At 41.6% G+C, this 26595-nt stretch overlaps 1 protein-coding gene across 2 annotated transcripts; it reads right to left on the bottom strand.

The window, feature by feature from the left end:
* Window positions 1–269: 269 nt before the first annotated feature.
* On the bottom strand, window positions 270–26405 carry LOC122719510 (leucine-rich repeat and calponin homology domain-containing protein). 2 transcript variants are annotated; one of them, XM_043945399.1, is made up of 13 exons: window positions 26033–26404; window positions 13121–13265; window positions 12800–13032; window positions 12456–12592; window positions 12162–12377; window positions 11684–11845; window positions 11174–11295; window positions 10907–11056; window positions 10422–10828; window positions 10176–10327; window positions 9941–10078; window positions 9776–9853; window positions 270–3223 (listed from the first exon to the last, which is right to left on the bottom strand). In XM_043945399.1, the coding sequence occupies exons 1-13, from the start codon at window positions 26217–26219 to the stop codon at window positions 3071–3073; spliced, it is 2280 nt and encodes a 759-aa protein (XP_043801334.1). In that variant the 5' UTR covers window positions 26220–26404; the 3' UTR covers window positions 270–3070. The 2 variants fall into 2 exon arrangements, with proteins under 2 accessions (XP_043801334.1, XP_043801333.1); XM_043945398.1 differs by lacking the exon at window positions 270–3223 and adding an exon at window positions 3475–8806 and having other exon boundaries at window positions 26033–26405.
* Window positions 26406–26595: the final 190 nt, after the last annotated feature.

Below are 26595 nucleotides of genomic sequence, written 5' to 3'. Positions count from 1 at the left end.
CCGCCTACCATGGTCCACCCACGTCGTTTCTCCGTTGCTTTGATCGACCTCTCATTGTCCGACTACCAAACCATTTCTCCCTCTCTCTCTCTCTCTTCTCTTAGCCTCGCTCGAATTTTTCGACTAGCGTCCGTCCATCGCGAGAGATCGAAGAACGTTGCGGAGAACCGCGAGATCGTTTGTAATCCTTTTTGTAAATTTCGACGATGAACAGTGGGATCGAGGTTCTCCTAGGATGAATGCAGCAAACAATTTTGGACGTACGTCGATTTTTTTCGATTTATTATTATTATTATTTTTTTTTTATACACTGTATCCGTTAATCTTTAAATATATTACGTGCGGTGTATTTAGGTATCAATCGAGAGGGCGAGCGAGTTCGAATACGAATCGATCGACTGGATGGAACACGGTAATCACAACGGTGGATAGAAGATTCTTTTTTCGGAACACGTTTAAAAAGGCCTGTATCGGTGGGTTAATTGGATAATACTGCTGATAACGATAGCCGGTCGATCGAGACGTTTCAAACGGCTGGCCAATTTAGCAACGCGTTCGTTTTTCGAGAAACGCGAACGTAATTTGAGCGAACGATACAATTCCGCAGCGATGCGTCGCTTGACGAATTCGCATATATATCTATAAACGAGAAGTGCTGGTCCAGTTAAACGTAAATGTGAAATTGGGGGGTTGAGGGAGCGAGAAGGGAAGAGAAAGGGGAAACGGAGAGAGAACGAATGAGAGAGAGGAAAAATCGAAAAAAAGAGACATGTGAAAAGTTGAGTACGATAATGCAGCCGTGATCAAAGGACGAATCGCGTCTAATTCCACTTGGAACTCGACGCAGGAGATTAGGACGTTCGATAGACAGACAAAGCGGCACGATGATCGTCTTTATCGTCTTATTCCATTACTCCAAAATCTTGTCGAACGATCTTCGATATATCGTAGTAGTCGTCTTCTTTTCTTCGACGTTATTTCATAAACATCGTTGCTTACCTGCAAAGATTCGTCCTTGATGAGAAATAGAGAGAAAAAATTAATATATATATATATATCTTTGGCACAATAAATACGAATACACGGTACAATCTTCCACATTGGATATCTCGTCGGGGTGAGCTCGGATCGGTAACGCGCATTATTCGTTGGAACACTCTGACGAGATACCGAGACGTAATCGCTCGATTCCTTACTGATCACGACATATGAGATCCTTCGTAATTCCTTCTACGCGATCATTCCTAAATTAAACGAAATAAAAATGAAAATGAAATAAAAATGAAAATGAAAAAAAAAAAAAAAACAGAATAAACAAAGTTTGCGACGAATATAAGAAATTACAATTAATGATATTACGTTTAGCACCTAACGGGGTTTTATCGTTTCAAGAAATTATATTATGAAATCGTGGCAGTAGTTGGAATCGTCGTTTCAAGGATAAAAGATACAACTCGATATCGAATATGCGTTGAAACTATAAAATAATAAAGAATAAAATAATTTAGTATCGCCTATTAGATAAAAGAAAATTGCAACGTTAACGATACATATTTTTGTGAACACCTAGGCCTTAATTTTACATAAAAGTATGAATGATATTTGATATATCAACGATTCGTTCGAGATCGTTGCCGACGATCAAAATTTTCTCAATCGAGCTTGTTATCGATCGTCGGTTATATTGGAAACGTACTAACTAACTTACCATTCGTTCGCGCAGAAACCTACTTAATCCGCAGTAGATTGTGTATGCATCGTTCTGAGATTTAAAGGTTGGATTGGTTCAGCTTCCTAGTATTTTCTTTGGAGGGGAACAAAATCTCGTTAAAGTATCGCGGAACAAACGAATCAAATATCGTTCGTAAAACAAAATAATTGAATTGGTTCGCGTAAAAATTTTTATCAATCTGGATTTCGTTTTAAACTACGCGAATTCATCTTTTAGTTACATATGCATGCTCGATTCACAAGATACTTAATTGCAAGTTAATTTAAATATCGATAAAATTCCAATAGGTATGTTTTGATCAAGCGCAAAATTTGTTTTATCATTCATCGCGTTTTTTTGATTTGATCGATCGATTATTGTTCCACGTTACGATATCGAAATGCCTCGTAATTACCAGCTATTAGAAAGCACGGATATACAGGCTGTTAATAGATATAGGAGACATTTTATTGGGATTGAACGGTGGAACACAACGAAAAAAGTTCGTAAAATTACGACTTTTTCCTCAGAATCACCGAAAACAATTATCTTGCTAGAGATAATGCTTGGCTCTAATATCGATATAAGAACTATAAAATATGATACGCGTTAATCAATATGCAGGTAGGAACTTTTTTCATTGCTTCGAGATCTCGCAAAATCGAGCCCGAGAAAGTGTCTCCGATATTTACTAACTTCTCTTTAATACGGCTGTTCGCGCGTTCATATCTTATTTCTTTTATGAAACTAGGCTTTAATTTTATATCCTAGTTTCCTGCTACTTTTTTTCTTTTTCTCTTTCTCGTACAAAGATACGTTTTTGTTTTTCCGATATAAAAGTTTCGTATAGTATTTCTTATAATAAATCAAGTGTCATGATTGATCGCAGTCTAACGTTGCGTTAAATATTTTTGATGTCGCGTCGTTGTTTCTTTTTTTTCCTTTCTTTCTTTCTTTCTTTTTTTCTTTTTCTTTTTTTTTTTTTTTTTTTTTTTTTTTTTTTTTTTTTTTTTTTTTTTTTTTTGATTTAGAGAAAATCGCTGGTATACGACCAGACACGCGATCGTATCTGACGCGTACGTAATGAGTATAAAAATCTGGAGATTATCGATCCTCTATAGCGTTATTGTTCGATCTTGAGAAGTTGGACCCGAGAAACGTCTCGTCTCGTTTGTGCCTGTACGTGCAACGAAATCACGTGTCTCGAGTAATAGAAAAACGAATGACAAGACGTTGGTGTCGGTGTCCATTCTTCCTTGGTACACACATCGATCGGGAAAAACATGGCCGCGGGTCCGTCTTTCTTTCATGGTCGACAAGATTATTTATCCGATTTCATCGTCTTTATATCGTTTGGCGCTAAGCGGACACGTGGTTCGGCACGTTCGAGGATGACGTGGTTTGCAACGGTGACCGTGACTGATGGAACCTGAGCAGCTCCGAGACCGTGACAGCCACACGTACCACTCCTCGACCTCCTTCCAGCACGTCGCTGGCGCAGCACACGAGATTCTGAAAATGACAAGCAATAAGCGTGCGATCATCATTAATCCGTTCATCCGTGAAAAATTACATTTATAAAACTCGGAAACTAAAAGGCCATTCACCGGTTATATGCATAGGAAAAAGTTGCTCAAAATGTTGTCCTTAATATCAATACTTCAAGCTTGATTGATAATCGGCGAGAAGGTGAGCGTTTCGTCGGCAGAGATGATAATGTACAGGGTGGTACACGACCGCTCGTCATCGTGGTGGAACAATTATATCAAAAGAATATTTTATTATCAGTGGAAATAGTATTACAATCGTTATGGTAGTCGTACAATCGGTGTTACAGAGTACGTCTCTCTCGAGTGAAAAATCGAATATCATAGTAGCAATGTTATTCGATCAGGTGAGAAAAAGAGCTTCCCAACGATTGTTCTCCGGGACGCGAGATTATAGAACGTAGGAACGCAAAGAGATGCGCGACTCGGAATTTTTCTTTTTTTTTTTTTTTTCTTTTTCTCCAAGGAATCGAATTTGTACGAGTTCGCGCGTTTCATTCTTTCTTTCACGCAATACAAAGTGTTGTAAAAATTAGGGGACTCGAGCAAAGTCCAAGCGTAAAGGATTGAAGCCGATGATGTACAATGATGTAAAAAAGTCTTCGTACACTTTATATGAATTCAATTAACGGTGAAAAGATGAAATCTTTAAAATACTTAAGTATACGGAAAGTATATTATTATAAAAAATATTCGCAGATGAAATTGTTGCATTTATCCAAAAAACATGGTGAAAGTCCACGATTTCATTTCATCCCCTCGAGAGATTTTTCCTCGAAAGAATTGCTCCATGTGGGCGAAATTAAAATCAGGATTTTCGGATCAAGTGAACGTGGTGTACGAAAATTTTTATCTTATTTTTCCATTTTCCAATGAATTGCAATCGGAATCGACTCGCTCTGGCAGTGTAATCGTGTTCCCTTTGTGCGTATAGCGTGTATAAATGAAGCAAGAGATACACCGCCCACGTTCACCGTTATCACAGTCACCGTGAAATCATTCGGCGAACGTGGTCGCGAATCCAGATTCGATCATAGAGAAAATAGAGAGAGAGAGAGAGAGAGATACAGAAAGAACGATCGCGTTCCATTCAGCGATCGTGTCGTAGATCGTTCAACGATCACGAAAAGATTGGTCGTACGTGTGGACGATGTTGAATCGTTGGACGAGCGCGATCGTTCCGAGAATTAAACAATAGAGAGGAAAAATTATTCCCTTTCCGATAAAATTGTACAAGAAAGCTTAAGCTTAAAAAAACAACAAGATATAAAAAACGAAGCACCGAGTTTAGAAAAAGCGATTAAGATTTTAAGCTCACAGTCTGCGACGTATACAATTTAAAAAACCAAAGAGAAACGTAGCATCAACGTACCATATATCTGTGGTCCATACAATACAGTATGATATAATATAATATAATATAATATAATATAATATAATATAATATAATATAATAATATATATAATATAATATAATATACTCTATTTTATAATATGTATATATACGCTCTCTTTTCTCTCTGTTCTTTACAAAAATTATACAATTATACAAGCTAAAATGCAACGGAATGATCTCGTGTTCGGTCTCCTTATCGCGCCTCTTTTCTGTCATTTTCATCTTTCCGCGATTAGAGAGAGAGAGAAGGACGCAGCCTCTTACGGAAGCGAAAACTAATCGTAAAGAAAAGAAAAGAAAACCATTGCGGCAGGGCACAGAAGAGACGATAAACTAAAATGAAATAAGCAGTCTTATGGTTGCGATTAATTCGATGCAATTAAGTCTTGTCCGATCTGTAACACGAAGAAATAATACTGATACATAATTGTCGTCATTGAACCTGATGTTGTGCGAAATAATGTGTTTTAGTACGAATTAGTTTTCTTAAACGCGTTCTATTTTCGAGGAATGAGAACTTTACACGCCCAAACAGTCGACGAATGACGACGAAATTGATCGGAAAAGATGTGGAAGAATACATATAAAAGGAACAAACATAAAATTAAGTAACGAGTTAAGCGTTAAGTCACCAGTGAATAAGAAACGTATATAACTTAGATGAAAACAAAGATTATAATAAAAAAAGAACAAGTCGAGTTTGACTAGAACTGAAGATAAACTTAAATACCTGAAGATAAACTTAAATAATATTGTTCTTCTTGATTAATGAAAAATATCCTATCTAGCTGCTTTGAAACGTATGTAAAAATTAAAATTTTTATAAGAAAAATAAATTAGATCTTGTTCTAAGATCTGTACAAATTAGGTAAATAAAATTTCCTAATTTTACTTAAAAGTTAAAAAACCTATCGAACCTATATTTCAAGATATTTTAAAAAATAAAAATAAAAATATATAATATATAATAAAAAATAAAAATAAAAATATAACCAGATAGGAGTAGATATCTAAGAAGGACAATACACAAAAGACTAGAAATAAACTTTCTGCCGCTGATCGATGCGAGCTGCGCGAATAGAAACGAAAAGAAACTGAATAAATGATTCTGGAAGATGCAGCTCGCCTTGAATTTGATGGTACGTTGACATACTTGCAATATATGTATTCGTTCTTTACGTCATGTTACTGTTATCTTGTAAACACGCGCATCTATGCGATCATTATTAGTTCAAAATACAGAATATTTTCGTATTAAAAAGAGTCAACCGTATAAAAAAAAAAAATTTTCTACAAGTAAATCATCAAGTATTAGACCGTAATGGAAACCATTTAGTTTCTCGTCTTCTTTCTTTGTACATTCTCGATCGATTTCCCAGAATTGTTTCGTTTAGAATACGTTGTGGGAGCACGTGTTCACTCGTATTGTTTCGTTCGACACGCTAGCAGCAATGTGAAATTGTGCATCTGGGAGAAACAGAGTCGCGATGCGTATTGTCTGTAAGTACTTACACGGTTCGACTGTCTGACGCGTTTGGCACTAAACTACTGCAAAACAATTCGTTTTTCAACTTGACGCGTGTCCGTGGAGTGACAACCGGAAGCAAAGATTTCTCGCGATTCGAAGACTCGATCTGAGGATGTCGATATATTTAAAAATAAAACTCTCGAGAATTGTTAACGGGAACGATTTTCGAAAATTTTAATCTCAAATGTAATCGCACCCTAAGCGATTCGTTCCTCCTCAAATTCCTTATCATATACAATATAACTCTTATCGTACGAATATATGTAGAATAAATTAGACGCGTGTATATTCTAAACGATATACGTATTTTACGTCTACTACGAATTTTTTTTTTTTTTTTATTTTTTCTTTTTGTTCTTTCTTTCTTTCTTTGTCAAACGCGAATTATACGAAAATATGGAGATTATCTTAGGCTACGACCGAATTGCTTGGTCGGTGTGAGGTGTGAGCGCTCTCGTTAAACGTTCCTCTTCCAACGAAAAAAATTTTCTTGTCTCATTTTCATCTCGAGAGCGAGAGAAAGCAAAATTTATCGTTGCCGCGATCCCTTCGGGGAGGGATCGTAACTCGTAAACAATAAAACAATGTCAAATAAGAATTCCTTTTTCGAGTTCGAATTGTGCGTTAAACCTACGTACCAAAATAGGAAATCTTTGAACATAAAGAGATTTCTAGCACCTTGTTTGCGAATCCTGTAGTACTCGAAGGCTACCTATCACAGACCCATCAATCCTGAAAGAGCCGTAGGCGATTTATATTGGTCGAACAATAAAAAAATACTACCATTTGAGGTACACACGAAGATTCTTTCCCCTTTCATCTCTTTGAACTTCGCCATCTTGGTGATTCAAAACACGTTACGTGTGCTGGATGATGCCGTTAAGAATACACAGTTAAAAAATTCGTTTCTATTCGTTTTCGTTTCGTTATTTTCCTTGATTCCACAATAATGATTTCGAGAGATTCCGAAAGAGATTTTATATATATATATATATATATATATATTCGAAACAAAAATCAGAATTTAAAAACATTGAAAGATGAGAAATTTCCCGAACGAAATATTATTGAATAACCAATTAATCATATTTCGGCCATCATCCCTTCGCGTAGCAAAATACTATTTTCTCGATAGATCTTGTTCGACGATAGATCCCACCGATCGTAACGATTCCAGCGATCAAAACGAACGATTCATTCGTTCAAGGTACATACATACAGGCGATACCATTTGATATGCGAGCGTCTTTTCAACTTTGATTGCGCTCTTTGATTTTTTTTTTTTTTTTTTTTATATACCTTCTTTCATCGTGAAATAATCGTATTTAACGACCAAAACTCGAGAACGAAATATAATTTGCTCGAGTTCTTGTCGAACACCTTATGCCAAAACAAAAAACGGTTAACTAACCTACGCACTACGTAGCGGTCTCTCTATAACTAGGCGGACTAAATGTAATGATTCAAGCTGCCTTTCGAATACTTAAGGGCCTATCGAATACTAATTCGTCGGAATTTTTAAGCGTCTCCCTCAAGCCACAACGATGGAGGCAAACAAACGGAACAACCCTAAGCTAATTAATTTTAAGCTAGAGCTGAGAATCGAATATAAATTAAGTCGAACGTACAAGCAAAGCTTTCTTTTGAAATAGCTCATTGGATTAAACTAACGTTTGTCTTCAAGAATATTTCTTCAAAAAGTTTCGAGTGTCTCGAGTGAATTCGATGACGATTCATTTAACGAAATGAATTAAAAATCACAATAGAAAGAAAAGCTAAGAAATTACATCGAATCGAAAGAACGAGACACTTCGAAAAATCGAACGATAAATAACTTGGATACAATTTTCCCCGTTTCTTGTGTATCGTGGTTAAAATAAGCTCGCAATTAGCCAAGGAGGTGATGATTCCGCGCGACACTCGACCCCGTTTTCTTCACACCCCGACGTAAAGCAAACGAGAGGATGTAAAGAAAAAGGAAGGGAGAGAGAGAGAGAGAGAGAGAGAGAGAGAGAGAGAGAGAGAGAGAGAGAGAGAAATTATAAAAATATCGTGCCGCTCTAAGAACACTAAATTGGATGGAAGAGACGAGGGGAGTGTCGCGCGATAAAATTATATCTCGGGCGACTCGACGGCTTGGCAAACGAATCGAGAAATACCGATTACTGATGAAATTATCTAAGAAATCGTTCTGGCCGAGTCGTTGTGTCGCGCCACGTCGCGTCGCGTATCGCGCTTGTCAAATCTCGTTATTAATACTCGATATATATCGGAGTAATCCCAGATTGTAATCTTCGATTGTGCTTTTCTCTTGCGAGCGTCGTTTGTTCCATCGTTTTGCACTCTGGCGTGCTCGTCTTGGTCGCTCTTTTTTCTTATTTTTAATCGGGAATGGGGAATAAATAGAGCAGAACGAGGGAGGATAGGAATGTGAGAAAAAGCATCGCGGATAAAACGCGATCCTGAATCGTATGGGATGAACCTGGGGCCGATTCTTCGTTCTTATCGTTCTCCCCCTCGTCACGGAAAAGGAGAAGAGCGGAGACGAGACGCGCCAGAGCCTCCAGCCCGTACGCGTCCATGTAACCCACGTCCATGATTGCGTCCGCGTCCATTAACACCTCCTGCAACACCAACAACGATACTACTCAGTCCCAGTCTCTACTACGTTCGCTGGACGTTTCTTTTTTTTTTTTTTTTTTTTTATACAATGGATCTCTGCTCTTTTATCATTTTTACTTCTTCGAAGCGGGGTCACCTTCCTCGAAATCAACGATTCGAACCTTTTAATTTTGCTTCAAATTATTCGATTTAGGTGCTTCATCGAGAAATGGTGTCTACCAGATTTGGGTATCGTTTCGTTGTTTGATAATGATAATTTTGAAAAAAAAAAAAATTAAAAAAAAAAAAAAAGAAAAAAAAATACCCAACTCTGGTTCCTATCTCGAGAAGATGGAAATTGAATCACAGTTTTAAAAAATTCTTCGATGTGCTTGGTCAAAAAATTGAAATATATATATGCCAATCGAAACGTTGATACGTGGTAGGAAAGCCGAGAAGTGAAGACACTAGAACGAGACGCGTTTAAAGCGTTCTCCGATGAAGCGACGAGCGACACAAAAGCGAATACGAGGCGCATGCAACTAAAGCTTCTTTCTTGGCTCCTCTCCACTTCCTCCTTCGAATTCTTGCATTTTTCTTCTTTCCGATATTTATTTATTTTTTTTTCTCTCTCTTTGTTTTGGAACGATAGAGATTTTGAAAAAAAGACGAATCGACTGAATAAAAATCGGGGACTGACTAGTAGTTGTTGGAAATATCATGGACAAACGGTATCGGCTGCTGTCGAAGCGTTAGTTACGATTTTGCGTTCGATCTTGGATTTTGACCGTGCTTCCACGACAAAGAGATCCGAACGTGTTCGCAGATCATAGTAGTATCGAGAATACGGTCATAATGAGAAAAGAAAAATGATTTTGTTCCACGTAGAAGCAATTGGTTTAATACATGCCGCGGGAGACCATTAGCGAGAGACAAAGCACGAAAATTTTCGAAAAATTGATCAATAAAGATTGATCGGGACGATGGCTTACCTCATCAACGCCTATCTTTCGACACGCTTCGAGAAAATTGTCGACGTTACGCCTGCACCTTGCCATTGTCAACTTGGGCTGTGAAATGAAATATAATCGTTATACACGGTTGATACTCGTGAGCGTGGATCATCGACTCGATTAGATTAGCCGAGAAACGCTTACCACAGCTGGCGAAGGAACGTGGATACTGGCAACCGATCGGGGTCTTACGTGGTTTGCCAAGTGACAAAGTACAACACCATCCGTTAGCGCCGGGGCGAGATCTTCCGGCAAAGCCATCTTCAACCGTGTCTCAATATGCTAAAAACAAACTCAAATTTTAATAATATCCGTTTCCTTGTTGTGACAATTAATTAACGCGTGAAAGTTGATCCCTTTCGTCCTTTCCTATACCCACGTTTCGAAGTTGCTCGATCAAGTCAGCTTCCTCCTTGGCACGCTCGAACTCTCTTCTCATGGTGAACGAATATTTTTCCGGCACGTTGCTGTTCCACGTAACCGATCGAGGAGACTTTGGACTTCCACCGTTCCTGTTCGGACTCTTGTTACCTAACACGAATCATCGATATCGCGTTATAGTTTTATACCAATATCTATCATACCATTCCATTTCTTTCATTTTCTCCGCACAATGTTCTTTTACCTTCCACGTAACCAACAGCGGTTTTGACTAATCTAGGTGCGTGTCCTGGACTCGTGTTGGAAGATAAAATGCTCGAGGATGTTTTGATCGGCGAATTAGGCTTCTTATACGGCTGCTCGAGGTATTTCCCGTTCTTATTGTTGTATTCGTTATTGCTACCGTTGATAATCGGCGTGTTCTGATAGTTGATGCGTGACGGTGTTACCTTCTGCACCGGTCTCTTGGTCGCGTTCTCCTCGTTGAAGATCTGTTTACCGGTCAAAGCAACCGCGTCTTTGTTACTAGCCGAATCCGTCGTCTCCGAGTTGTTCTGCGATTCGTTGCCTGGCGGTGTAACTTGTTCTCGCGGCCTGTACACGCTCGGCCCTTCGTTTGCCCTTTGTTGTCTCAAAGCCTCTTTATACTCTCTAAAACGGGAAAAATATCGACGGTGTAGAATATCGATCGTGTTATCCGTATTTCGAGACAGAGATACAGAAGGATACCTGTAAGTTTGAATATGATTGAGCGGCCTTTTCTCGTCTCCGTTCATCAACGAGGTAGCGTTCGTAGAGGTCGAAGTTTGCAACGGTTGCACGGATTGCGTGTTGGTCGATACCGGCAACGTTTGATTCAGATGAGCGGATTCGAGGGGACTGTAAAAGAACAGCACCGATGCTTAAGCTCTACTCTATTGACGAGTAAAAATCACTAGGCAACCATGTAATGCAGTGTGACAGGAACGATGATTGGTTTATTAACAGCTCGCTTACCCGGGTGGCGTAATCGACGCGTGATAGAAACCAGAGGTCATCGGTCTTCTGACATCGGCACCATTCTCCGAGGTGCTCCTTTCTAATTTCCTCTTTTCCAATTGATCGTGCAGTATCATTGCCTGTAAACATGGTACATCTTGGAGACATAGAGAGAGAGAGAGAGAGAAAGAAAGAGGGATCAGCGGAGGAAAGGTGAGCGCATTCCTAGCGCGCCGGTTGGCGTGCCGTGCGCGTTAATCGCGAGAGACGTTGCAGACGAGTTCTTTCAATGGGTTAAGGTCATTCAACGAGGCTTGAACGACGGCCAAGCGCGCGACTCGACAACACAGATATCATTTTCAAGGGGGGGGCGCGCGAGTTCTATTCACACTCGCTAAATATAGACGTTGTATCATGTACGCTCGTGCACAGCGGTTGGAGTAAAGTAAGGCTAAAACGTTGGAAAAGCTGAAGACGAATGACGCTTCGATGCTTGAATGATACTTCGGAAGCGGTTCGGATACCTACCTTGCCGAGCTCATCCTCGAGAGACGTGTGCTCGCCAGGCGAGATGGTACTAGGAGTCGAGGTTCCGCTGCAGGATCCATTCACGCCCGTCTCGTGAGGCAACGTGATCGAAAGGGGCGAGCATTCTTGACGCCACAACCCTCGAATCTCACCGTCGTGCACCTGCGCGCAAAAAGGTGTCCAGCAGGAGGTACTACGAGAAATCGTAGAATCGTGTACGTGGTTGCGTGCGTTTGAAAGTTTATTTTGCCGTTCTTTCTACATGTTTGGATCAGTTAGAAGTACAGGAGAATAGTAGTTGCCAGGCAACTAGTTTCTACTACGCTGGTTTTTCCACGTGGTATATATACGTGGCCTGTTATCTGTACTGTACCGGGATTTACAAAGTTTCGTAGCCGAAAAGCTTGTTGTAGAGCCAGGTGAAGAAGAAGAAACGAAGAGATAGGAAGAGAGCGAGAAGAAGGACGAGGAAACTAACCGCGCTGTGAATCTCTTGAGACCAGCGTTTGTCGACGCCGTCGCTCGTGCTGTATCCACTGTCTACGTTGTGTCGCCTGTGGGTCCTCGTGTCCAAAGTCGCGTGACCTCTAACATCCAAAGGTGTCCTCCTAGCGCGGCCACCTCTGGCTCTCTCGTGTTTCGCCGCCTGTCTCTCCAAATATTTAAAGATGTGCGTTCGCCCGCGAATGCATAACTGCGAAAACAGAGGGGGAGGGGGGAAAGTTGATCGATAATTCGACGATCGATCTCGATCGCGTTTCTTTATGCTCACCGAGGCAGGTGGCGAGGTCAAAGGATTATCGGACAACCGAAAATCGACCAGACTCTTCATTTTCCTCATCTCGTTCGGAAGCACGGATATTCGATTGCCGCTGATATCCAGCTTTACGAGTCTCAGGTACGTCAGTTCTGCGAAGAACGATCGGTTTTTCACCATTACGAATTTCAAGTTTCGTTTTATCGGCGATTTAACGAAACTCGTGATGGAAAGAATTAAAGAAAGCTTTTACTTATCATGGACGACCGACGCTTTTTATCTAAATGTGACGACAGTATATTTTCGAAATACAAAAAAAAAAAAAAAAAAAAAAAAGAAAGAAAAAAGCGTTTACCTACCTATAGGCAGGTGCACGATCATGTTGCTCCTCAAATCTAAGGACCTAAGTCGCGCGAGATCGCCCATGCGGGGTGGCAGATTCGTGATTTCGTTGCATCCCGCATCGAGCTCGGCCAACGCCGACATCCTGCCCAATTCGTCCGGCAGAGATGCCAATCTGTTGTGAGCGACCAATAACGTTTGCAGCGGTAGCCTGCATATCTCCCGAGGTAGAGAAGTCAATTGGTTGCGACTGCGAACAAAACCGTCTCCGTTCTAAGTTAATTCTAAGCCCGCATCACGCGGTGAACCAGGCCACTCGACTTCCTGTCCTTACCCACCTAAGATCGAGGTAGTTGAGGGACTGTAGCATCACCACAGTTTCCGGTATTATTCTTATGGCATTGTGGTAGAGATGGAGCTTTTCGAGGAACAGGAATTCCGTCACCTCTTCCGGCAATTCGGCGAAACGGTTCTTCGATAAATCTGCAACGAGAAGGAAACAAAAGGAGACGTTCATTGCATGTCGGTTTGATAAGAGCCACGCTACGGGAAAAACATAATACTTCTCGAGGAACCTCGATTAATCGGGAGACATCGTCAGGATTCTCGTAGCAACAGCTGTGCTCCGGTTAGGGTGGTGCTCGAGTTGGTTGGGGGTTCTTATGAATGGGGTGCGACGGTCACGTGCGTGTACGGTCTCGAAACCGGAGGAAAAGGATAAGGGTGGCTCAGCTGCTACTGGCTTCGAGCCTCCTTTCTGATCAATAACTACCGCTTGTGTGCTTTCGTTTCCTCCTCCGGGAGTTGGTTAGCCAACAGTTCGTTTTCCTTCGCGCCATCAGCTTTTCAAACCCTCTGCGTCTATCGATCGCTCGCATCACCCCCTATGTGTGTGCCGATAATTTTTACATTTAAATAAATGCGCGAAAAATGCGTTTTTCTATTTTCGAAATATCGTATCGTCGTCGAGAAAGAAAAGCTCACGCGGGATAAAACGATAATCACAAGGAAAGTTCTCTTCGATAACTCGGAAATTGGATTTCGATTATCCAGTTTACGCGATCGGAACGGAAATTGCCAATCGATCGTCAACAGGATACACGAATTTTCTCCGTACGCCCCGTTCGTTATCGTTCGATCTCGATTCGATTTACGAGTCTTATTTGCACGTGGACTTATTACGTATCCCTTGTGCACGCCCACCAGCGTAACGGGGACGAGTCCATGGGGTGGAAAGTAAAGCGTGGAGGAACCATTGGTACACGGTCGATCGCATAATCGTCGGGCAAGGGCGTCGGCCCGTTGGCGATGGTACGACGAAAATAGCAACCCCTATTCCGTCTCTGTGTCATCCTCGTAACTCTCTCGTGCTAACGAAACTAAACAATTTTTACTGTCCTCCCGATACTGTATATAACTCCCTCGGGAAAGAAATCGCACCTGACGTCGACGAGGGATCGATTGGAAAACGATCTCCAAAGCCGAGGAGGACCCCTGTGGAGCGAAAGACCCGCCATTGTAACTTAATTACAATACAAGTATCGTAATCGAAAATTGACTGTGCCACGTATATAGGGTGTTTCACGAAGGGGTCGATGCACCAGGCGATTCCAAGGACCAAGGTCGAGGTCCAGTCGAGGGATCGATACCATACCATACGCGATAGATTTGCGTGACGCTGTGCAAACTTGCTATACTGTCGTTCGCCAACGGATGGGCGTGGCCTCCAGTTGACGCGTTTTTTTACGATAAAGACAATTAAATAAAACGACGTTTAACCAGGCTGCCGGACCGAACACCTCCGACCGCTAATAACATGACATAGGTGGAATACTAAGTCTCGTCGATCGAAGTGTTTGCATTTTTATCGCACGGCCGCGCGCCCACTTGCTTATGCATACGCACAAGACAATAACGCCGGAAAGACGGTTCGCGCAATCATAAAGGGTTGGTTGAACGTATATGCCGGCGTGCCAGTGGAAAATGTCCGCCTAGTGATTTCCATGGTAATCGCAGAGAGGAGAGAGGACGACGACCTGGTGGAATAAATTTATAATACTCGAGGAAAAAATGGAGCAAGTTTTCTTTTTTATCCCGAGTTAATTAGTCGATCGATTGAGAACTTTGCGGCGAATCTATTCGTAAAAATTTAATGGAAATTGAAATTTGACTGGTCGTAAAAATTATTACTTTGATTTGACGTTAAAAAAAAGAAAGAAAGAAAGAAAGAAAGAAAGAAAGAAAGAAAAAACAGAATGAAACTGAATCTGCCCCCCCGCTTTTTGCTGCAAACTTTTCAATTGCTGGGAAATTTTTTTAATTTTTCAAGAATTTCTTTTTCTCCGGGTATAAACTTTTGCATAAATTCACGGGAGCGGAGAAAGAGAGTAGCGGCGTTGTTTGGGCGTGCCGCGTCACGAAATCCTCGGCTAACTAATACGGATACAAAACGTAGGGTCAACGACCATGACGAAAAATTGTCTCGTGCGTCAATTCGAGGATAGAAACGGACAGGACAAGATAGATAGAGAGGCATATAAATCCATTTAGCAAGTAGAACTTTGACGACCGATTCTCTCGGAAATCTTACACGATAATGCAAGATCGATAATAATACGCAGAGGCCAATATGGTCGGGATAGACGAGGAGGAGAAGCGTGTTCCCCGGCAAGGAACGAGGGATAAAACGCAAGAGAAAATACCATAACGATGTTAAGTTATCCTTCTCGGGATATATGGGGTTATAAGAGCTCGCATAAGGGCCGCCGTGAAACCGTGGAAACAGAGGGTTGGCCGATCGATAACGCCCCCATGGCAGATATCGTCCAGGGGGTTGGCTAGGAACAGCGCAAGGTGTCCCATGAGCCACCCTCTTCCCGAGCTTTTTCTGTTGGAAAATAAAATCATTCGGGACGTGGCAAATGCTTCGAGAACTAATGATCGGTAACGACGTTAAAAGTTCGTTAACGAGTCGCCGTGTTCCGCCCGTGTTCCGCACAAAATCGATTCAATTCCACTCTAGATACGTTGTCGACCGATAACGCGGTTAACGATCGATTCTAAACGTGCAATTAATACTGAAGGAGAATAGGAGCGTACGTGGCGGAGAAGAATTTTTTCTCGCGACACGAATGGCGTTAGGCGAGCTCGGTCGGCCGGTCGGTCGATCGATCGGAGAGAAAGAAGAACTTTTTGGCCGCACCTTGCGCGCAGACTAATTGACTCTTACCGTGATTCCCGGCACGGAGATGCGTCGAGGACGCGTGGAAAGGAAGGAGGTGAAAAGGGGGAAGGACGAGGCGGAGGACAAAGAAAGCAAAAACGGGGTAAGGGGTAAAGGGACAGGGAGGAAATTATGGTCTCGGAGTCGCGTCAAGACGACTGGGGGGGACGAGGGTCGGTGGTGGTCGGTCGCTTCGCCCTTGAACCATCGCCATTGCCGTGTCATTGGTGAGGAGATCGCGTCAAAAGCGAGGAGAGAAAAGTCTGTAGGAAGGAATAAGCGAGGCGAGGGGGTGAGAAAGAACGTACGCCTCGGTCGCTTTTGTAAGAGGCCGGCACCACTTCCGGCGACGCGAGGACGCGAGTGCCAACACGACTCGCATACTCGATCGAACTCGAGGCGGATGGAATCGAACAAGCTCGAACGGAGTTTACGATTGACGACGCGGCACAACGCGCAGTTGCAAAACGAATCGATCGTTCCGAGAGATTTATCGTCGAAACCGTGTTGGTTCATGCTAGGTGAGCCGTATTATTATCGTCAAAAGTCTGGTAGAATTTTGATGGACCGTGGAGAGGCGATGTCGTCGGTCGGGGACCGGTCGAAACTAGCAGGACGAGTCCGTCGAGCATCTGGTAGTTGGTGATTCAACGTTGCATGAATTAAACTCCGACGTGGGGAAATATCCAAGAGAGAGAAGGTAAAATAAAGAAGGTAGTATCGGGCGCAGCCGGTTTCCATACTCCTGCTGTCTGACCGTGGCAGCCAATACGTGCCGAACAGTGCGTCGCATTGTGCATGCTGCGTGTTCGAGCGTGCTGGTACGCATGCACGCCTTCGTGTACTTACACGCGTGTATATACGCCGAGCCGTATACGAACGTATCACAGTTAGTCCAACAAAGCACGCGTCCTCTTCCTTCTCTCTCGATTTCGTTTCGAGCCGGATATTATCGAGATTTGTTAAGTTTAAATGGTAAATAGAAGAGAGAGGAGGGGGGGAAAAATGGATCGTCTATTACGCGCGTTAAACGTCTCGCGATGCGTGAAATCCAAGGCGGAAGCGTGAACAATCGATTCATTCGTTGCGCGCTTTCACGAAGGCGTAAAAACTTCTTTCGTCCGTTGAAACGAGAGTTTGCCTCCCTTTTCTTTCTTTCTCGCAACGACGGCGCTTCAATTATTGCAGTGCATCGTGGAAGAGCAGCGTTTGCTTTCTTTCATGCTGGCTACGAAAAGCCCGTTTCCACTCAAGTGTTTCTCCTCGCTCCTCTTCTCCCGTTTACCCACCCTCCTCCTCTCCCGTTTTCAGCGCGCGAACCGAGTTTCCAGCCTGCACGACTCCACCATCCTTGACCTAAAAACTAATACCCGAGGTAGAAAAAACCGAGCGACCTGGGGATACGGAGGAAAGGTGCACAGGGTGTAACGAGACCACGCTCGATAACGAGTCGAAATATCGCGTTACACCCGCGCAACCAACGCGTTTCGCTCGAATGGAGCATTTTTTTCAACGAGTTTGCACCTATCGGGTGACAGTTTCCCGTCTCCCCGTTAGAAAACACGATATCTCTATCAACGATTCGAGGTTGTTTCGCATTTACAATTTCGAGCCAAGGAAGAGATTGCCCTCCCCACGATTATCAATGTCTCGTTTTTAAAAGATTTGTGTCTTTAAAGATAGCGGACAATGATCGAACAATTGATAATGATCGAGTGGACAAGTGTCGAGAACGTGTCTATAACAATGATATCGTCTGAATATTGTTGGACGATGTACGCGGATTATCAATATAAATCGTTATATACGATTTGTCCATAGAAAATACATTAGCAACGAAATATAGGGAGCGAAAATGATCGAAAGATCTATGGTAATGGCTGGAAAGGGCCTGGTTCGATCGTACCGTAGAGTCCTTTTGTTCGCGACCATGCTGCGTAACCGCGAAACAAAGACCGTGTATACAGGTTCGTCATCATTCCCCTAGAGACTAGAGCGAAGAACGCACTCTCTCGTCGACATATCTTTTGTTCGATGTCATCGACGATGAATCGATGACACTTTCTTCACCGACCGTATCGCGCTACGCCAAATATCATCGCGATGAGGATTTCTCAAGTGTGTAAGAGCAAGAAAAAAATACGAGGGGACCTAAATATTTGTGATTCAAATTCGGAATCCTCTTAACCAGCAATCCGGAACTATATATTCAAGCCGCTCTCTTGTTTATTCCTTATCTCTCTATCGTTTACAGTTCGGCTATCCTAATCCAACATTCGCTCGAAAATGTTTACAAATCATACTTCAAAAGATCGAAATCATCTTGCATCGTCTTCTTCTGTTTACCAATCAAATTCGATTTTTGAGATATAAGAATCCAATAAAAATGTAAATTGATCGTGGACTCTATGTTCACGCACGAAAATCATAAATAAACATTGTCTTGCATCCGATTCCACTTGTGAACTATATAGGAAAACTATAAAGACTTAATAGGAAATTCAATTACTCCACGCACAATACGCTCTCTTGCCTATTCGTCATCACTTTGTTCCTATATCCTGCACAATGTTCATACCACGACAGGCCACTTTATTTTGGATTTCTCGGAGACAAAGTGCATTTGGAACTGCTCGTTAACGAGTAGGCTAATTTAGACTCTCGGATAACGAGATCGAGGAGAAACGGCAGCCTCGTAGATTTGTTTCCACGCGAATTATTCGGCCGGCTCTGAACCCGGTATCTTCTAATTGAAGTCACGGACGAAGCTTGGTAGATACAGATTCGGTTAGCCTTAATCGCGTGACGACCTAGTAATTATCCACGCTCGCGATTCTTCAACTTCAAACATCCGGAATCGGAGAAAGATACTTAAATGGTACTTTTCCGTTGCCTATCGGATTTTATCGTTTCGATCCCTGATATGCGTCCAGGTTTCAAGTGCATCGTAAACTTCCGCGTCTTATATTTCACGTGATCCATTGTCACGGATCTCTGAACGCAATCAGCTAAATCTAGCTAACACTCTTCGACTCGTTTAACAGTCTTTGTTCCATCGTCTTATTGCGTCTCCTTTACGGTATTGTCGTTCGTTTGAACGTCATCACTATTATTTATTCGCTCGTATGTCGTTTAACGAACCGATCATTAGAAAGCGAAGCAATAACCTAATAGAAATGGCTAATTGCACATTTGGAGTTTCGTCCTTCCAAATGGAAATGAAGGAATTCTACGAATGGTCGAAAGGCGTTTGTGGTCGAGACGATAGAAAAAAGAAAGCGCTTTGATCTTTGAAACGGTAATTTTCGGGCTACCGCGTGGTTAGGGTTGTGGCGGTCGGCGTATTCGAATCGAGCGCTCCCTCTTTCTTTTTTCTTTCCTCCCTCCCTCCCCTTTTCCCTTTTCGTGGAAAAGCGAAGAAAAACCGATGCATTAGCGAAATCAAAGGAATTAAAGCAGTTGGTAAACGACAGACAAGCCCTCGCAGTTGGCCGCGAATGGAAGGCATAAGCGGTGAGGAAAGATTCGAAAAAGAAATGGATTAGGGTCGCGTCGCGGGATTCAAGGCTGTGCGACAGGTATAAAAGCGGCCGATCGTGCGGACCAGGTTCAAAGATTCGAGTTTGAAAAGGAGTGAGACAGTCCCTTGTCGCGAGCAGAAAAAAAAGCTCGGTGATATGCAAACAAAGCATCGCGCGCGAAATTTACCCGCTCGTTCAACGGTGGAAAATCGTTTCGCGGAACAAAGCGGGGAAAATAAAAAAATTCCAGTCGTCTGGTGCAGATATGAAGTGTCGTACGAGAAGAGAACCCGCATAAATGTTGTCGCGTCTTTCATCAGAAGAGAGGAAAAAAAAAAATATATATATATGCTTTTTCTCTGCTCGTCAAGAATTCGCGCAACGTAATTTCGCGGCAGAAATTCGCACGTTTTCACGAAAGACGGAACAGCAACGCGAGATAAAGTAGCGCCGCGGAATGTAGGACAGCCACGAATAGAAGTGACACGGAAGAAAAAATTCAAACGAACCGTGTCATTTTCATTAAATCGCACGAATGGAGGTGGATTTCACCATTTACGCCGCGACTCTGATCATCTTGTCGTCATTTCTCGTTAAAAAATTAACGTCGAATGAATCGAGTATATCACGCTCGATCGATGCTCGTTCCGTTTTTCCAAAGATTCGTTGCGTTGAAAAGGATCCAACGCGTTAACCTCGCCAGATCATCTTGTATGGAAGCTTGGGACGGCTTATCGTACGACGACCCAAGAATAACTTGATTACATTCATTAGCCATCTATAACGTTAGCCTGTAACGATATAACAGCCCGAACCATAACAGTATTCCGTACCGTTTCATTTCAACTCGTGCCACGTAACAACACGTGCATAAACTGACAAACGAGATTACCTAGAACGATAATTAGCGATCGTCCCTTTCTTCTACCTGTCTCGACTATCGATGCTCATCGAAGGTCCCATTTCCAAGAAGGTACGTGCCCTCCGTACCGAATCACGACCCGACCAAAAATTTCGCGTAAAACTGCCACTTATTCGCTTATATTCGTTTGGCGTTCGGCGAAAAAGGCAAGAAGGGAAGACGCGTTTCTCGCATCTGCAATGCGGCTAGGATTTATCGACGGACACAAAACACGACTCGAGACAACCGCGCCAAGTTAAGCCCGCGGTCGATCGACGTATCTATCTTCCTTTCCCATCGAAACGGACTTAAGCGTTTTACCGCGTTTGCGGTTGTTGCACCATGTCGAGAAACGTTTCCGACAACGAGAGCATTCGATATGTTCATTCGTTAATTCTTCAAGCGAGATTTCGGATTCTAAAGGATTCGAAAAAGGCCATCCGATGTATATTAAAAAGCGAGGCGATAAACGATTGACCCGATTTTTTAAAAGCTTTTTAGGAGCAGCTTTTCAACGAATATACGCCGTGCACTCGTGTTTTCAAGTGATCGATACGGAGAGTCCCGGCAAACATCTTTCGCTCGAGTTACCCGATACACGGTGCTCTTTACACGGATATATACCACCGGTTCGGTGAAATTTTCTAATATCGCTCGCCCTTGTACCGTTTGCAGAGCACTCGTCGGTGCTCATCTCGACGCGGATTATCTTGCAACCCACTCTTTCCCAAGAGTCGCGGGTGCGCGGTTTTTCACGCCGATCACCCGACTCCATCAACGCTGACCCAGTTCACCAACTCGTGGAACGCAAAGCGGAACGCGGAGGGCAATCCGATCGGCTCGGTCGCTAAGGTCGGCTAAGGTCGTGACCATGAAATCCCTCTTGAATCGCAACCGAACGGGACACGCGGGATCGGTGACGTAACAACGAATCGCGTAACCCCTTCACGAATAAAATGACACCTCGTCCGTGTTCTCGGGCCGAGCGAAACAGCCGCGAGGCAGGATGTCCGTTCAAAGATCGCCGATTAAAAATACGGTGTGGGTTCGCGAGTAGACGGTAGACGGCCCTGCGATATTGCTAATTATAACTCGGCAACGAAACCACCGCGTTGACTCGCACGAGCGATACGCGCGGGACTGGCGCATATGCCGTGGATACAATCGTAACCCGGTGCATATTAGCGACGTGTCGCAAAACGGGCAAAGCGCCGTTTTAAAACGGCACGTTTTCAAAAATACTGGCTTCGCTTTTGACGCGGTTTTACGCGCGACTACTTCGCTCTCTTTCTTCTATCCGCGTTCGCCAACGCTAATTAGCGAACTCGACTTTTAATCCAAGGTGTTTAATTAATGTGTCTTTTTAACAACGCTCTAACGACGAACGTTAACGCGATAATCGTTGTAAATATTTGTACGGTTGTAAAAATCTTCGAGATTCTGTTTTATAATAATTTTTCGTATAATTTTCCAAGACTTTGCACAAGAGCTGATATTCTTCCAATAAGGTAAGGAAGAGACAATATCGGTAAATAATTATTTTTCTATGAATTATAAGAATATTGGAATAAATAGACGGTTTGACGGGATGAATTGACAAAAAAATGTATGACCATTTATCGTCGAATCTTTTGGTTGAAAGAGTAAGTTTAAAATATTTGTTATACGGTTATGTTGGCACTTGAACGAAAAAACAAATAGGCCATCGTATCTCGAGGGCAGGCGAGATACTCGCTCATATCGGAAACATTCATCGCGTACTCTCGAAACGTGCGCGATATGATCTTTAGATGCAAGTCATGGCTACGTATCATGTGATATAGCGACACGTTCCTTTTATAAAGACACGTCGCGTCATCGTTGTCATTTCCTATCCGAGATACTTATCGAGCGCCAAGTAGTAAAAGCATCTCTCTTTTAAAAAGTAAACGTGTAAAATTGCGTGCAAACGTTTTTGAAACGCGTTCTCGACGCGTGCATGAAAGAAAACGCCGCCGACAGTTCCTCTTTACGACTTACTGGTAGTCAAGCGAGTCGTAGAATTCAAAGTTTCGCGAGTCCCTCTTGAGACGCGTGCCAGCCCATTCTTGGAAAGCTTCGGTTGCGAAATATCGTCGTTCCCCGGTAGTACGATCGTTCGTCGGGTAGTGGTTTATTACTGGTAGTGGTTTGATGGACGGAAACAGGGAGAGGAGGCGACTTTTCCACCCCTCGGATGGGTGGCGAGCACTCGAGAGACTTCATCTTCGAGGAGTGCTCCTTTGGCAGAGAGACAAGAGCGCGAGATAGCACCGAGTAGCACCGGCGCTATCGCGATGCAAACGATGTAACGCGTTATGGAGTATCGACCTGTTGGCACCCCTGCCTCTGCAGCTGCGGTGCGTCTCTATCTTTAGCTCGGACCGGCCCATACCATGGGACTCTCCCATAACCATGGTGGCTGCCCTCCCCCTTCGTCGCTCCTTTACTTTTTCTTTCCTTCTGTCATAACGCGTTCCTCGATATTTAGAGTGCGCTCATCAGCTTGGCTTTTGTATAGTGACTACCTCTGATGTCTTTTCATCGCGAAAGACTTTGTCGAGAATCTCGCTCGCTGAAGACGCTGATTACTTTCTTCTTTTTTCCAAGATGGATCCTTGCCACGAATTAATCGAACGAATCCGTCTCGAGCATCGCGACGTCTCCGAGACTGAATTAGCCTCGAGCGATTCGAGAAGAAAACGCTTTCGATTCGCTAGACCGGTTCTCGGCCGAGAGACACCTGTCGCGAACTCGACCGCGCTCGAAAAGAGACGAGTAACTCGCCGCGGAACAAAGAGGGAAATGGAACGAACATTGACGAGAGACGAAGACCGATCGCTCCACTGTTCGATCGACGCAGTCATTCCAATTCTTCTTTTCTTTTTATTAATTACGATGTTCCCTCCATCGACGTACTTTTACAAGGAGCTCGGATAAGTATTCATAATGGTGAAAAATAATTAGATGTAATTGCACGTTGCCTGTAAATCGCAAGTCCATTTAAAATCTTACAGTTTAAAGTTTGTTGAATTGAAATTGATGATATGATTGAAATGTTGAACAAAGGCACTTGAGGCAGTTGGCAGAAAAAAGAAGAAAAAAAAGAATCTTGCCTCCCTTATCCTCTCTTTCGTCATTTTCAAAGAAAACGCTAGTCACATCGTGACATAATCGATAGAAGCTTTTTCTTTCCGTATCATGAGTGTATCATGATACAGAATCTTTATTTATCTATCTATCTTGTTATCTTTATGATACATATTTTCACCTTCTCGTTTCAGTACACTGCAATTCACTTCATTCAACTCGTGAAGTAAAGTCATTAATAGTCGATATATTGACTACGAGGAAATAATTTGTTCGAAGTAGTAATCGTCTTGCCAAGTCTCTATATACCTGTCCGTTCGCGCATCCAACTCGTTTCCTTTCTCTCTTTTCTCCTCGAATGGACCACCGTGTCGTGTGTTTGCTTTTACTGGTTCTTGTATGCGTCACGGACAATAGATCGACTCTTTCTTCGATAAAGGCGACATATCAAACCCACGGGTTTCTCCGTGGTGAATGGAGACCGCAGGATCTATTCCACGAGAAACTCTAAGCTAGAATTCGTTGGCGTACAATATAACGAGAATTCGTAATTTTCCTTTTCGTAATAGATAGATTTGTGCAACGTAGAAACGCGGTTCGTCGAATCCCTTGTAGCGACGTGAACTGACCTGGGGTTCCTTAATGAAGTTACGTCCCCTTCTGTCATCGTCATACTTCATCGTAAGAAGGTCTGACATGGGCCATTCGATAATAATTCCCGGCGAAATTGTAACATAGCATAAAATTTCTCTTTCTCTGAAGTCTCATTATTGCTCGAACATCAAGGAATACCGATCGAAATTACCTCGTCTCCTTCGTTCAATGAAAAATCACCATCGAAAACCGATAAATCTCATTTACTTGGCAATGCAACAACGAGGCACCACGATGATTATTTGTTCCTTTGCAACGAACGAACAATCACGATCTAGTCCTGATTAAAATTCATGGCGTTGAATGTATTTTTTCTTTACAAAAATAGATATATTCTATATTGTGATGTATTTTAAAATTAATAGAAATTTTTTAAAAAACATAGTATTTTTGCCTGAAGGAATCTGTTTTTATTATTGTAAAAAAAAATCTGAATCGATCAACGGGAAAGAATTTATAGTAGATCACGCGCGCAAAAAAGTATAATCGATTAAAAGAATCCTTGATAGTTTATAAATTTATGATATATTTTAATTGTCGTTAATTTACGATCACTTGCATTATATAGTTGCATTATATTTTCATCTAATATAAATACATAACATAGTATACATATATATACAATATACGGTACAATATACAATATATCGTACGATCAATGCAAGTTCGAAATAACTTAACCTCGAAAAGAATAATCCTTACTGATAAAATTATCTTTCTGCTGTATACATGATATTAATTGTATCTACCTGTATCCATCGTTATCAGGACTATCGATAATATTCTTACTCTTGACAAATAATCGTGTTATCTTTATATTTGAATCGCATTTAATCATATTTAGAATTGAATCGAGGTCGGAGAATCGATCGGTTTCTATATTTCTGCAAAAGTTTTTTTCAAGCAGGATGAGACTCAAGTTCTTAGATTAATTGACAATAATATTGACAGTCTAAAAAGTTGGAGTACTCTTATGCTTTTGTACACGTAATTCCTTCGTGGTGTACCGGTGATATGAACGATAGTCGAATACATGATTATCGCGGTAACAGGAAACATCGGGTGTGTCATGATAATGTCTCTATGCGAATTTTTATTTTATGCATAATTTTATATAATGTATTCTTTTAATCAATTATTTTTGTATAAAAAAATATCAAAAGAAATTGAAGAATATAAGAAATTGTTATCCACTTCATATTCTGTACATATTATAATATGATTGTGTGATGTATTTATGTAAATATTAATTGACAAGTTATACAAACAGATAAGAGAAAGTAAATAGATTTATATATAAATATTTTATTCTATTTGCTATTGCTTGTACCGTATATTTACATCGTTTCTATGTATTATGTAACGCTTAAATATTTCATATTATTCATTATACTAAGGAACCATGAAGAGAATACTATCTTTTCGCAAAAGATATGTCTTACTCGTGTTCATTTGTTTTCTCTTTCAAGAGTAATACAGAGAACTTAGTCGTTTCGAATCTGTTTTTATAAGAAATATCGAATGAAAAATAAATCGTGTAATCGAATAAAAGATTAATTGTAATCTGAATAATGTATACCTATCTAGAGTAATAATTCGGCATCATATAGATATGTTAGTATGACATAAACACGACCAAACTAATACGTATTTAAAAATTACGATTAAGAAAAAAATAAATTTTTTTCGAAATAATTTTTATTATATAATATTTGATTCGAAAAGATTTGTCATGTTCTTTAGATATAATTCTTTTTATTTTTCTTATTTTATATTTATCTATGTATAAATGTCAATTTAAATGAAAGAAGAATGATTTATAGTTAAAGGTCAAAAAACTCACCGGCAATAACTGTATCCTGAAGATTATATTTACTAGAGCCTGTTTTTCCGACTTTTGGAAAATCCTTAAGTTTTCGACCGCTAAGCTTGAGCTCACCACTTAAGTGTGCTTCTTCCAGAATTCGCTCAAGACTTCTAGTGAGCTGCTTTTGTATGTGGCCGCTCATGTTCGACGCGACCATCGCCATATTACATTTTTCGGGCACGTACACGCGGAAGTACAACAGCGAGTATCTTCCTTGGCGTATCAGCCACTCGTCTTTTAAACGAGGTAAGATGTTATAAAAAAAATTAACACCCACCAACTACTCCCGATACTTGCTTCTGCGCTACTGATCACAATTTAGTAAAGCGCATGGATGCAAACGATTATAGCGCCCCCATTTAGACGCCATTTTAAAAACAATATTCGATTTTATTCGAGTATCGCAATTGCAATCGATTTCTATAATTTCATTTAAAATATTCTTTTTTTTGATGCATCAAACGCATAAAATATTTTTAATTTCAATAAAACCAAAGTAAATGCTCACAGGAAATAAAATATTTGAAAAATTGAAAAAA

This window comes from Apis laboriosa, unplaced genomic scaffold (assembly GCF_014066325.1).
Source record: "Apis laboriosa isolate Shangri-la unplaced genomic scaffold, ASM1406632v1 scaffold79_cov154, whole genome shotgun sequence".
Taxonomy (NCBI): Eukaryota; Metazoa; Arthropoda; class Insecta; order Hymenoptera; family Apidae; genus Apis; species Apis laboriosa.
The sequence above is the reverse complement of the archived record's forward strand: the minus strand, read 5'-3'. Positions and strand labels throughout refer to the sequence as shown.